General features: G+C 41.5%; 1 protein-coding gene across 4 annotated transcripts in view; it reads right to left on the bottom strand.

Annotated features, from left to right (window-relative positions):
• Positions 1-15046, bottom strand: part of LOC118403283 (extended synaptotagmin-2-B-like) — a 48596-nt gene that overhangs the window by 18393 nt on the left and 15157 nt on the right. The window contains exons 6-11 of one of the 4 annotated variants that reach the window (XM_035801928.1): positions 6994-7079; positions 6721-6769; positions 6060-6149; positions 3703-3831; positions 2224-2322; positions 628-678 (exon numbers count right to left, since the gene is read on the bottom strand). In XM_035801928.1, coding sequence (XP_035657821.1) covers positions 628-678; positions 2224-2322; positions 3703-3831; positions 6060-6149; positions 6721-6769; positions 6994-7079 — 504 coding nt within the window. Of the gene's footprint in view, positions 1-627; positions 679-2223; positions 2323-3095; positions 3132-3702; positions 3832-6059; positions 6150-6720; positions 6770-6993; positions 7080-15046 lie in introns of all 4 variants that reach the window. The other 3 variants (XM_035801931.1, XM_035801930.1, XM_035801932.1) reach the window with 3 other exon arrangements.

The raw sequence follows: 15046 nt of genomic DNA, 5'->3' as shown, positions 1-15046 counted from the left end.
GATTTTAGTTACTTCAACTAAAATCTTGTCTTGATCTGCTACACTGTGTGCTGTACATCTTAACTGAGAGGTTCTGTTATTTTGCAAGACATTGAAGAAAGATGTATGTGAAGCAAATGTATCTAACATTATATAATATCTGTCTTAAATCATGTACATCTAACATCTATTCATACCTACAATAATTCAATGCCGATCACCATTTCACATTCAGCAAAAAAACACCTACATGTACATGTACAACCATGCATAGTTAGACCCCGTCACTATGGAAATAGGAGAAGAAAAGGTTTAAACAGTCAAAGCTTGAGGTAGATCTGGCATGTTAATGCTCTCCTTTGTACAGACTGCAGTTAGACACATATTTGACACAGCAAACACAGTTTTTATGTATATATTTTGATTTCAACTATTTCTTTATCCAACATTCACCATTGTCAAGTAGAAAAACATGTCTAGGTCAACAACATTGATTAGTTGCAGAGACACATCCCCACACAAAGATGCCTGCTAAGATGAGAATGTTTAGGACACAGTCAGGGAAGGTACAGATACATGTAAGATGACACCAGATAGTCCCAGTTACATGTAAGATAATACAGGTTACATGTAATATGATATGTTTACCCATCTGGGGATACTGCGGCCTTGTCGAGTGTTCTTAAGCATACCTGGCATCTTGAAGAAAAGGGTGGAAAACAGAATAAGACATCAGTGCCAAGCAATGGATCATTAGTAAGCTCATAGGGATAGAAATGTAATGAAACATACAAATATTAGTAATAATGATCTAATATACATCTTGGGGTACATCGTTTTGCATAATGCATGTACCCTAACTTAAGACTGCCACATCAACAAACAGTGTAAACCTTAAAATTTCAAAGGGAAAATAAATGTTTAAGTGTCATAGAACATGTTTTTTACTGTTCCATCAAAACTTCATTTAATACCCAATATACTACATTTACCTTCATTCGTTCATTCATGTATATAATACAGGTTGCCATACATTGCACCTGTCAATTACAACTGTCGCACAATAAAGTTCTTCATTCATTCGTTTGTTCATTCATTCGTTCATTCATCCATCCATCCATCCTAACACCACCTAACGTCAGACACCATAAGACCAGACTAACAGTTCAGCACACTACAGCAGCAGGGGGAGTTATAGTATTACATGGAACAGCTTGATATCTGGATAGCAGGGGGAGTAATGGTACTACATGGAACAGCTGGATGTCTGGATAGAAAACTGCTGTAAGAAGCGAGGATGGACTTTCAGCAACATGTACATGTATGTGTAGCAGCTAAGATGAAGATTCTGAAGGAGAATGTCTAAGAAGCTGTCTACATCTGTCTTAAGAAGCTGATGGTTAGGGAGGGGAGCCGGCAAAATTGTTGTGAGAAAACTTACGAGAAAGTTCTTCCTGTCAGAAGGCTTTGAGAAAAAGATGAACATAAAAAACGATCATCCTGATTTGCGAATATTGTTTGAGAACGTAAAAAAACATAGGAGAAACATAGGCAAGAGATGTACGGAAGACTTTTTGATAAAAAAAGGTATATTAAATTTTGTACAAACTACACTCTACAGCTGTGTAATTTGTCTACTAGAGGAGATAGAAAAGAGTAGAGGAAAAAGTGACAGTGAAATTCCTTTTGGCCTTTTTTTGTCAGGCCACAGGAATTCAAATTCCTGGCTCTCAGAAACGTCACTAAAAATTTAGTACAACAAGAAGAAAAAAAAGATATCTGAGACGAGGACTTGAATTTGACTTGAATCAATTAAACCCTCAGTCTTCTTAGGTCTCTGTTTGGCACCGAATTTGTATTAGTTTCTGGGTTAAGTTTCTATTTCGATTTTGAACATTAGTTCAGCATAGAATGACATATTTCTTTTCAACTTAAGAGACAAGGAATTGAATTAGTGTGGCCTGTCTTTAAGAAATTGGTTTGTATCTAAGCTTCTGCAGCTGAACTCAAACCTCCACCTTTGCACCCTAGGTAGTTTAATGGCCATACTCGACAGTATGTCTAAACAGTGTTTGCTGGATGGTTCCCTTCTACAGTCTTACCTGCAACAAGTGTGGCCTGCTGTCTTTCAGAGACTGGTTTATATCTAAGCTACGGCTGAACTTCAAACCTCCAACTATCCACCCTATGGCCTATGTCTAAACAGTGTTTACTGGATGGTTGCTTTTTCTCACTCAGTCTTACCGGCAAGTTCTTGGCTGAATCCACACGGACCACCAGGAGAGCAGAAGACAACGCGTCAGCGTCGGCAATCCGTTTCACTTTCTCCATCTGATCAAGACTCTGGAGGGAAGGAAGACACAATCTTTAAGATACCTTGGATTCTACCTGGTGCTAGTCACCTTTGTAAGATGTCTCAGGTTTGCTTCATGTCTTGTAACATCAAAGATTCTTACTTCACAGGCAGGTATAAGACAAACGTTTGAGCAATCTTCAGTGTTTTTTGTTTTGACACTTCCAAGACTTCTACACCAAAGATGGTACAAGACATGGAACAAACCTTAAGTATATAGTTTATACAACACAGGGTTGGCTCAAAAGTTCAAAGTTTTCAAAAAGACATTTTGATTTTCTTCATCTTTTGTAAACAAAGTGAACCTATGAGACTAACCCCTGTAAAATTGTACACATGCATCGAGATCAACAACACACCAGAACCATCCTACCAGAATGCAATAATAGTTTCCTAATCATTAAGACTCAACAATCGTAAAACACTTCAACATAGCAGGCATCAGAAAATAAAACAATGGATCACAAAAACAAGGACTTGAATTCCACCAAAGTGTTCCATCCAAGACAACATAACAAAGCCAAGCAGGTTCATCTATATCGTATCAAGCTCATCAAGCACATCATCATCATGGTTTCCATATCTTGTATGTTTTGCAAATGTTTGATAGGAACTCCTTGAGGCTAATGTATTTTCACAAAACAGGGCACCTCAATAAGTCAATTAAGGCATGCAGTGGTCCAGTCATTACATAAACTGTGGATAAGAATTATATTATTGGCAAATCTCCAGAGCGTGGCACATGAACACACACGGAGCTAACCAGGCTTCCTCCTCGCCTCCTTCCCAGCATTCCATACTGTGGATGCGGTTACCACGGTTACCGCTGTCCAAACAACCAATAGGGAAGCGTTAAATCTTTTCTGTCTTTTTTCCAGTCCGGTGAATGATATACCAAACATGCTGCCTTCAAGCAATAACTGTTGTTGGTACTATCTCTCTTGCTAACAGACACAATGAGAGTCAGTGAGGTCTTATAATAAAATTTTCTTTCTTTCTTCAACATATATTAACTGGAAACTGTGTAATAATACTATGCAATATGTATGCAAAAGACAATTTGATTTAACTTGTCAGTGTACTTTTGTATCTTGTTTAGCAGAGGAGACATTATTCTAAGAAATTTTTTATGATTTAGAATGAGGGCCCATGAGCAGTAGTGCCCCCTGATGACTACTTTAAAAACTGCAGCAAAACTAATATAGTCTGTCAGTAACTGTGACAACAGTGTTTGGGCTTGAGAAACGCTTTTTCTGGCTGCAGTAATCAGAAATGTTTGGAGTTATAGTACTCTAGTCTGTTTGCAAGAGAGATTAGTCTGGTAGCATGTAAGTCAGTTTGTTTGTTTATTTGACAGTTGCCATGACTACCTCGTCGACCCTTCCCCGGAGTGATTCGGGGAGCGTGTGCCCGGTGAGGTAGCAGGTTTTGCTGTACATGGCCTCCATAACGGTCCCGTGCTTCAGGTCTTTCAGCCGGTCTTGCCAACGGGCTCTATACTACAGACACAGCACACACACACATACATGTACAGTAGGTGCCAGGTAACCTATATCGCCCCCCGTCTCGGCTCAATGGTGTACATGGCCTCCATAACGGTACCGTGGCGTAGACCTTTCAGCCGGTCTCGCCAACGGGCTCTATACTACAGACACAGCACACACACACACATACATGTACAGTAGGTGCCAGGTAACCTATATCGCCCCCCGTCTCGGCTCAATGGTGTACATGGCCTCCATAACGGTCCAGTGCTTCAGGTCTTTCAGCCGGTCCTACCAACGGGCTCTATACTACAGACACAGCACACACACACACATACTGTAATTCACTTTATCTTCACGGTACCAAATTTTCACGGTCTGAAAAAATTGAACTTGTTCTCGGAACTAAATGTTCACTGTCAAGGCAAGTGCGCATGAAAAAAGTCTGTGAATTATTTTTTATCGGTAATGATAAGTTCACGTTACAGTCGTCACCGTGAAAACCGTGAACATAACATTACAGTGAAAAAATCAGGAATTACAGTACATGTACAGTAGGTACCAGGTAACCTATATCGCCCCCCGTCTCCATAACTGTGCTTCAGGTCCTTCAGCCGGTCTCGCCAACGGGCTCTATACTACAGACACAGCACACACACACACATACATGTACAGTAGATGCCAGGTAACCTGTGTTGCACCCCATCTCGGTGGGCTTGAATGTTGCAGTCTAGTGTCTCCTGCCTTACTCAGCTACTGTATGTCCCAAACCTACCCAAACATCTGGCAAATCTGGGTAAGCACTACTTTCCTAGTGTTAGTTAGATAAAACTTTAAGTCCTGGGTTTCTTCATTGTGACAGAGAGACTAGTAGCATGATCAATTGTACAATATACTACCAATCAGCACATACAGCGTAGCCTGGGTACCATCCTACACTACAGCATTCTTCCACACACAGACATGGATGGCCCTAGGCTACACAAAGCAGTCAACTACGTCACTCTTGTTTGTCATCTATCTAAAGGTTGGAATAAAAACAAAGTTCACTTGACATTCTAGCCACAGAAGTGGCCCTTGCACATATAGCCAGAAGTGACAATGAATAATAGATCACTTATCACTACTTTCTGATCTTCTATTTAACCTTCTACCTGCTTCCTAACCCTGTAGCTAATACAGATTTGGCACAAACAGCTACCTTGGTGGGGAGAAGGTTAAATGGAGGCTGAGAAACATGTGAGACATTTGAAAGTTACCATCATGAAGTCAGGCCAGGCAAAGTTGATGGTGATGGATGACATCCTGGGAAACATCAAATTTGATGCAAATTAAGCAAAAGATACAGGGTAACTTTATTGGAAATGAAAAAATGTGGGTAAAAATTGAAATGATTACTTCCCCACAAATTCTTGAAGAAAAAAAATCATTATTCTTTTGTTACCATACAAGTCATACAAAAGTCTCACAGAATTTTCAACTAGTGCCATTTGTAAGTAAATCTAGTGAAATGAGCGCTTGTCTTCGGCACACAAAAATTATAAGTCGATGCACACATATTGATGTCATCCATTGAATCATATTTGCCTGGCCTAAGCTTAAGTCAGAAACATCAGTGTTGATCCGAACCAGACTTACCGAGTGAGTTAAGGTGGGTGCAGGCATCACAAAGCAAGCAGCATCCGCAGCAAAGCACCATCGATCAGGTGATCAAAGCACAGATTCTCATTAGTTCATTGGCATTTCTACAGCTAGAAATCATCTCGTTGACATGTCAATCAAAGCAAATTAATGAAAAAAATGAAGAAAAAAAAACAGACCTTCGGACTCAATCTGTGCATCAAATGTTTTTCATAGTTTATGAACCAACAATCTTACAGAATCAAAATTATACCTCTTTTCCAAAAGCACACTTTGAGGCAATAATAGAGGGTACCAATTCAAGAACATACAACATACAACATGCATGCAAATGTACTTTAAACATCACAAATACAGCAAATATTATTTGCATGCAATCTGAACATCTTGCAGGTTTTCACAGAACCTTCACCCATACTGATACTGAATCAGAAAAGAAAAATCTGCCAATCTGTCAACAGTGGAAAATGATGGCCAAAAATCTTTTCAAAATCATTCCTTTTGCGTCAGACCCTAACCATAATGCCTCTCAATGTGGCCAATTTGCCAGCCAACGTGACAGCAGAGCTTGCAGTACGTTAGTGGGATGCCAGGGGGCGTACCTTATCCAGGGCCTCCATCTGTGAGCTCAGGCTGAGCCACGACATCCGCAGGTGCACCTGACCTGTCGTCGCATCCTCCAACGGCAACCACTAAATAAACAAACAAACAAACATTAGATCTGTCAGCTGAGACATTCTCAGGTGCACCTGGCCAGTCGTCGCATCCTCCAACGGCAACCACTGAATAAACAAACAAACAAACAAACAAACATTAGATCTGTCAGCTGAGACATTCTCAGGTGCACCTGGCCAATCGTCGCATCCTCCAACGGCAACCACTAAACAAACAAACAAACAAACAAACATTACATCTGTAAGCTGAGTGAGTCAGCAACAAGAGTGATTAACCGAACGTTTCATCATCATCATCCGGGCGTGCTGGTTGCACGGATGGACCTGACTCTTTCACCAGGTAACTTAAACAGAAAAGACAAAAATATGAGTCAAGATAATCTTTCAGATTAATACATTCAAGACAGACATATTGGCAGCACAGAAGGTAATTCATTTCATACCTGGGCTGCGATAATGTTCCATATGGGTGATAACAGAGCATTCCGCATCACCCTAGATCTGAGCCCTCCCGTGGGTCAGTCTGGAACTGAACTGGATGATGCGGATGTTGTATTATGAACAAGTCACACATATATTATAAACTTACCATATCACTGAACCCCATCTTCACCACTTCTGAAATGCTGACTGCAGCACTGGGAACAAAATAGAAAATAATCAAGTTACCAAACAACATAAAAAAAGGATATCTGCAAAACTATTTTTGGCCATAAGCATATCATGCGCACATACATTTTCATATTGCAATGTAATCTCAATGCAAAATTCATGCCTAAAATATATACATGCAAACCTGCCATAATGCACAAAGCAAAATAGTAGTCCAAAAGACTACAGACAAGTGCAGAGATGTGCTTACTTCCCCAGTGGGTCGTCCTTGCTGCCCGGATCCTCATCAAACATGTTCACCTGCATGGTCTGTCCCTCCAGCTGGTCTACTACTGCCTGGAGAGGGAAGGAAATACAGTATCATCATCAGTTATCCATCAAACATGTTCACCTGCATGGTCTGTCCCTCCAACTGGTCTACTACAGCCTGGAGAGGGAAGGAACATGTTACTCCATACAGTTTTGCATAAGGCAAACATGCAGATGTCTGTGGATAATAATTGTAGCTTCATCAGGTATAGGTCTGTCTCTCCAACTGGTCAACTACTGCCTGGAGATAGAAGAAACGTACAGCTTTAACACATCAATGACATGACTTCATAACTGCAGCTTCATCAGGCAGGACTGACCCTCAACTGGACAGCTACTCCTTGGGGTATCACTTACTGTCAGGCCAAGGGAAAAATCAATGTAATGTACAAGTCAATATCAATGTACGAGTCAATATCAGCTTCTAAGTGTCCATGTGTACCTGTTTCCTTGCCATGCTCTCTTTTGTTATGACTGTAACAGGACCTGGTGGCCCATTGAGTACAAGTGTAACACAAGACTTGTGCCATACAAAAGACTGTTGATATTAGCCATGACTCAATGGAAAGCCCCAGCAGTGGAACACGGAAATCCCCACCTGAGACGAGGGGAAACCCAGAACTTTTGCTGGTTAGGAAAGGGAGAAACAGGCAAGTTTTCACCCAAGCAGGTTTTACATGCAATTCTGTGGAGTTTCAGACATACAGGTGAGACTTGTTGATACTGACAGGCTACGGACTGTATGACGTATATGTATGATACTTTGTGGGGGTTAGATGGTGGATATTATTTCCCAAAAAGCAAGCCCCCCTCCCCGCTCCACTAATGTGGGCCAACAGAATTACAGCCAATTCAGCTTGGCACCAGTGAAGTTGCAGGGCTTTTGGAGGGCCACCAAAGTATCAGTTTTTGTTAATTAAAGTTTTCCTTTGATTTATCAACCTTGAATACATAGAAATCAACACAACAAAAGTATAGTGACTTTTGTAAGGATATCCCCTTTCATATGGAGAGCCCTTCAGCCAAATACAGTAATTTTACATTTGTAATTGTTGATGAGCCCGCAACAGGTTAACAGAATTAAACAAACTTAGAAGGTCATTCAATTGTAGAAACATACAATAGTGATAAAAAGATAAAAATGATTGAGAATAGATAACAATGGGCTTTTTGAATCTGAAAAGATGATCCTGTAAAAAAGTAACTTGACATTTATATTTTTGCATGAACTGACACATCCAAACCAACCATAATAATGATTAATGTTCTCTTTTTTTAAACAAGATGTGTGACATCAAGATGATCAGACTTGCAAAGAAGCTTCAAGACTTTGAGTTGCACCTCGAGATGCAAGATGACCGTGAAGTCATCTCAGCTTATGTGCATGTACTAAAACTGGTTAGAGAAAACAATGGACAAGTGGGTAATTCTAGGGACTATGAGGTAGAAGATGTCAAAATTCTTGCAGACGATACAGAAGTCATTTTTACCCATGCATTGAGAGAAGCTATGAGTGACGTTACGATAGATAAGTCTACGGAAGCAGAAGTCCTGAGAAGTCTTGGAGACCTGCATCTTGAGAAAGCCAAGCTCAGTAAAGATTCAGCAGAGTTTGACAAGGCTGCTGCCCTGTATGCTGCTGCCCTACTGCGCTGCACAGATCCAGACATGGGACAAACACTGGAACATCAACTTGAACACTCAAAACACTGCAGAGAACTGCTACAAGGACACACTCCACAGTATCAGTGGTCACAAGACTATAGAGGTACTGCTGACAGTAATACGTTAAGGGTGGCACAAGTTTGTGACAAACTGGACAAAAGTGCTGGAAACTCCCAATGCTCTATTGAAGAGGCTTACACAGAAATGTTGGTAACAGCAATTGGGAATAGTGACAAGTTCTTAGAGCTTGAGATGCTAAAATCTCTTGGTGATTTTTATCTTAAGAGAGGAAAAAGAACCCAACAGCTATTCCAGTTCTCCAAGGCAGCTGCCATGTACAACAAGGCCCTGACAAGATGTGGGGATCCTGACACAAAACTGACTCTGGAGCATCGGATTGAGTACACAGAGAAGATCAGGGAAGCTGCAGCACAGGTGAGTTCAACTTCGCTTTTGGCCTGTTTTCCTGCGACCACCTAACAGCATTTTCAACATTATTTTGCATTTTCTCTGAATCATTCTGGAGAACCACAAGGTCCAGCTAAAGATTTATTTATGTCAACAAAAAAAGAAAGAACAAATCTACAGGAATGTAAAACATTCACACCAATATGAAGAACTGTGTGTAAAAAAACATATTGACAAAAATCAAATGTAGATTATCATCTTGCAGCAACCATCATCAAAGAAGCCAAGACAGAGAGAAGAAAGACATTTGTATTTGGGCCAAAGGTTTGAAAACATCACAAGGACAGCTGATCATCTCCATTCACATATTCCAAGGTAAGGAATTCCTACAACCATAACAAGGATTATAAACTATCAGTTACAGAAAAAATTAGCTCATTTACACTTAGTACATCAAAGAAATTTGTTAATGTGGTAGCTTTAATGATACTACGGTTTACATTGTCAAGGAATACGACAGAAGCAGGCTTGAACAGGTATGCAGATGGAACAGGTGCAGAAGAAAAACTTGCAGACAAGTGAGTATGTTCTCTATTTTGGAAGCTTGTTGTCTTAAAAGATCTGATCTTTGTATTTCTTTATGGTACATTTCAGTCTATGCATTTGTTTCTTTGTTTGTTGACATGAGATCTACGATCATTCTCCTTTTCCTTATCTAATGTTAAGGGAGTACACAGACCACCTTAAGAAAGGTGAACCCTACCTTGCCAAGGCCAACCTAGACTTAGCAGAGCAGCACTTTGCAATGGCACTCAAGGTGGTACATGAAACTGGTAAGTAAAAAAAACTTGAGGGAATTTCTTAGTCTTTTCTTGCCCAATCTCCTTTTCTTGTCCAGAATAATTCCTAACAACAATATGCTACGTCCAACATCAATTATTTTCTCTCCAGACCCCACAGCCCAACAGTACCAGAGAGAGGTGGAGCCCCTGTGCAAGTTGGGGGATGTCTACAGTAAGCGAGGTCAGCAGACAGGAGACGGGGGAGACTTTGTCAAAGCAGCAGCACTCTACAATGCAGCAATAGCCAGGTCAGAGGATCAAGTCATCAATAGTAACATAGAAACAGCTATAAAAGAGGTAAAGAAGTCATTCCGTAAATATATCTTAAACTCTGACTATAATGTGAACCAAGAAGACACAGAAAAACACAAGAAACAGCTGAAGGAGATGCGGGACCAGATCAAGCTGGAGATGGAAACCATTGACCAGCAGCTGGATCCCTATGTACATGATGAGGATGACCCATGTGTCAAAGAGATAGAGGCAAAACGAGCTCAGGCTGTCAGGCACTTGTTTGAGAACATTGCACAACAAAGGAAGGAGTTCATCAGCCTGCTTGTAGAAGAGTGTATTGGGTTAATGGGTCCCCCTCCCTGTAAGTATACCCTGATAGGTTTGGGTTCACAGGCCACAGGACTGGTAACTCCATACTCAGACCTGGAGTTTGCCATCTTGGTAGAAGACGAAAGTAAAGAATGCCTTGTGTATTTCCGCAACCTCACCCACTATCTACACCTCAAGGTGGTCAACCTGGGAGAAACCATTCTCCCAGCACTGGGAATAAAATCTCTCAATGACTTCTACTCAGAGAACGCACTTAACAACTGGTACTTTGACTCTTTTACACCACGTGGGTTTGCATTTGATGGCTCCATGCCAAAGGCAAGCAAGACTCCACTGGGCAGGCAGGGAACTGTGGACCAACCACCCAGTGAACTCATCTGCACGCCAGAAAACATGGTTTCAATGCTACAAAACGATATAACTGTATACCTGAAGGAAGGATATCACCTTGCCACTATCTTGAGAAACCCATGCCTGATAGCAGGGAACCAGGATTTGATTGAAACGTACATGGCCATCACGGGGAAAATACTGCAAGCTGATGGGGGCAAAATTATTCAACAACTGGTACAGCAGACAATCACAGACAATGATCTAACAAACTTTAGTGACAAGGACACACTCACAGCAAAGTTGATTGATGTGAAGAAAGAAATCTATCGCTTCCCAGCTGTAGCAGTGGACTGCTTGGCACTGTCTGCAGGCATCCTACCTACCACAGTTTGGGAGACAATAGAAGAAATGGAAAACCAACAAGTCATCGGTCCCAACAACGCACACCACCTGACAGTGCTTACCAGCATCTCAGCAGAACTCAGACTCAGAACCTACATTGCAAATGGTGGACAGAAGGAAAACCTGTCAGCTTTGACCTCAATGGAAACAGCACAGCATGGGCAGGAATCAACAAATGATGAACTGGATACATGTACTATGCTGAAACCCGTTTTCCATATATCAAATGAAAAACAGCTTTTCAGATACTATTACACAGCACTCCCTCTCAAAGACACTTTGTGTAAATGGCCTGGGAAGAAATCTGCACCAACTCTTCAAAATGCATTCTCTGAATTCTATTATAATCCTCCATTGGTACGAGGCACGATGTACCTTGAATTGTGCAAATATGGGCTGGCTATCAGCTACTTTAATGAAGCCCTAAGGAAAGCAGAACAAAAAAAGTTAGAGAAAATGGACTTGTTCAGCATTCATCAAGAAGCTTGTTACAGGATGGTGCTACTCAACAAACTTGGGTATACATGGAACAGACTGGGTAATTACCAAAAAGGAATTAGTTACCATGAAGAAGCAATGGAAGTGCTAATAGGGATCTATGGTCAAAATGTAGCCCATCGCCATATTGCTGTAACACTTTGTAATCTGGGTGAAGCATGGAGCAGGCTTAGTGAATATGGAAAAGCAATCAAGTTCTATGAACAGGCCTTACAGATGGAGAGGAGTATCTATGGTCAGGATACAGCACATCCTAACATTGCAACTTCACTGAACAACTTGGGGCTGGCCTGGATTGGTTTGGCTAATTACAGAATGGCAATCAGCTACTATGAACAGGCACTTCAGATGTGCAAGACCCTCTATGGTCAGACTACAGCACATCCAAACATTGCCTCCTCACTCAACAACCTGGGGCAAGCTTGGAATAACCTGGGTGATTACAGGAAAGCAATCAGCTACCATGAACAGGCACTGCAGATGCACAGGAGTATCTATGGACACAGTACAGCACACAGTGGTACAGCATCATCACTCATCAACCTGGGGGGAGCCTGGAATTGTCTGTGTGAACACAAGAAAGCAATCAGCTACTACAAACAGGCACTTCAGACGTACAAACGCATCTTTGATCAGGATGCAATACATCCTGACATTGCCAAGACCCTAAACAACCTTGGGGCAGCATGGCAGGATTTTGGTGATTACAGGAAAGCAATCAGCTACCATAAACAGGCACTGCAGATGAAGAGGGGTGTCTTTGGTGAGACCACAGCACATTCTGAGACAGCTATATCACTAAACAATCTGGGGAACGCATGGCATGATCTAGGCAACTACAGAGAGGCTATTAACTACCATGAACAGGCACTGCAGATGCGTAAGGCAGTTTATGGTCATGGAACATCCCATCCTGACATTGCCTGCTCACTCAACAACCTGGGAGGAGCCTGTGGTAACCTGGGCGATTACAGAAAAGCAATCAGCTACTATGAAAAGGCCCTGCAGATGAAAAGGAATATCTATGGTGTGACTACAGCACATCCTCACATTGCCTTGCTTCTTGAGAACCTGGGCGGTACATGGTTCTACCTGAATGATTTAAAGAAAGCACTCAGATACTTTCAGCAGGCACTGGAGATGGAAAGGATAATCTATGGTCCAAATACACCACATCCGCCCATTGCCACAACACTTAGAGTTATGGGGTTAGCCTGGAGTGGGTTTGGCAATCAAAAGGCAGCAATTAGCTACTATAAACAGGCATTGCAGATGATGAGGGCTATCCATGGCCAGACTACAGCACATTCTGACATTGCCAAAATACTTGATAATATAGGGCAATCCTACCAGGAACTGCATAATTACCAAAAAGCTATCAGCTACCATAAACAGGCACTGCAGATGTACAGAAGTATCTATGGTGAGAGCACAGCACATTCTGAGATTGCAAAGTCCCTCAAACACATAGGAAAAGCTTCTGAAAAACTTAGTGATCACAGACAAGCTATCGCCTACCACAAACAGGCACTAGAAATGTACAGAAGTGTTTATGGTCAAAGCACAATCCATGCTGACATTGCCCACTCACTCAGTCACCTGGGGGGAGCCTGGAACCAACTAGGTGATAAGCTGGCTATTGACATGGGCAGCAGGTTATGTGGTCAAAATATAGGACAAATCGACATTGCTACAGCTTGCAAACTGGGTGAAGCTTGTGGTGCACTGGTTAAATACAGGAAATCAATCAGCTACCACGAAGAGGCACTGCAGATGTACAGGAGTATCTATGGTCAAGATAAACCACATGATGACATTGCCCTCTCGCTTTACAGCCTGGGTGTGCTCTGGAGTAACCTGGGTGATCTCAAAACAGCAAATAGTATGTGCCAAGAAGCAGTGGCTATGGCTAAGATTACAAATCATGCAGAGATCAATAAGTTCAAAAAAAATCTCAACAGGATCAGAATAATGGCAGCAATGTAGTACACAGAAGTATCAAAACTTTCATCTTCATTTGTCTGTGTCCTTAACATGTAAGACCGATAATGATGTAATAAGACATCCACAGGTCTGTTAGTGTTAATCATGGAAATATATGATACAAAATTTCTAGTGTTTTGTGCTGTCATTTGTGAAACTGCAGTTTGTATATCATATAACCTCCTTGTATATATTGAGAAAGATGTGTTGTGAAAATGAGGTACAATCAATCATTATGCTTCTAAATCAAATCATATTTAATTTATCATACGACTTTGTCTTGGCTTCATTTTCATTCAAGTGGTCTTAGAATTGTCTTCACCTCATTTCCATACCATTAGTTTTGTTTGAATACCTGTTGACAGCAGATTCTGGTTCAGGCACTAATATACTGTAGTATCTATACCATTGGTACTGTATTTTATAGTGTGTGGGAGGGCAAATTGTAAACTTAAAGGTTTTTCTACCCCTGTTTTGCCCCCAGTGTACATTTGACATGCACTAGATTTCTGGCGGTTTCTAGCGAGGACCAATCAGATGGTTGCTAGCAGGTCACTGACCGCCGTCGACAATTAGCCAATCGTAGTAGTTACGGGCTAATCGCACCCCTTGTAGCCCCCCTAGTTTCATGTAAATGTCCTAAACTCAACCCATTAGCGCATTTGAGTTGTTATTTTGAATTTCTTCCGTACGTCTAGATCGATCAGCTTGAAAATATTTAACTTTGAGAGTTTGATGATCAAAACGCGGAGGGACCGTAGTACCAGAGATGAGGTTTTACACTTTCAATGTTGCTGCGCTCGCGCTAATGGAGCGGTAGCTGCGTGAAGGAACGGATCCCGACGAAGTTGATTTTGTGGAGTTGACCCAACATTTCCCAACAAAAGCAAGCTCTCCAGGACGGGCCGCGTACAAAAATGCAGGGAAATCAAATTTAAACTGGTCCTGGCTGATTTTGTGGCGCATTGTGACGCCCCAAATCACAGACTACCGGTGAGAGAAGACATCAAACATATTTTCCAGGACAGTCAGACTCACCTAACAGCTAAATAGCATCTCGGTCGGAGACCTTTATACTCAGTTGAGAACAGTGACGTGTGTTGCACACTACACAAGTTACACTACACAGCGATATGTCTCACAGCATATGCTTCGTTATGACTTATGTCAAGGAGGTTCTATTCACGAAAATAAGATCCGTTATGTACTCAAGTCGTGTTGTCTGTTCATTTGAGGAACAAAGCACAAACCGCCATCAGACAGGCGAAGTGGTGGTATTACAGGAACTTCACTCAACTC

Source organism: Branchiostoma floridae, chromosome 16 (assembly GCF_000003815.2).
Source record: "Branchiostoma floridae strain S238N-H82 chromosome 16, Bfl_VNyyK, whole genome shotgun sequence".
Taxonomy (NCBI): domain Eukaryota; kingdom Metazoa; phylum Chordata; class Leptocardii; order Amphioxiformes; family Branchiostomatidae; genus Branchiostoma; species Branchiostoma floridae.
Note: the sequence above shows the minus strand (reverse complement) of the source record. Positions and strands in the feature narration are given on the sequence as shown.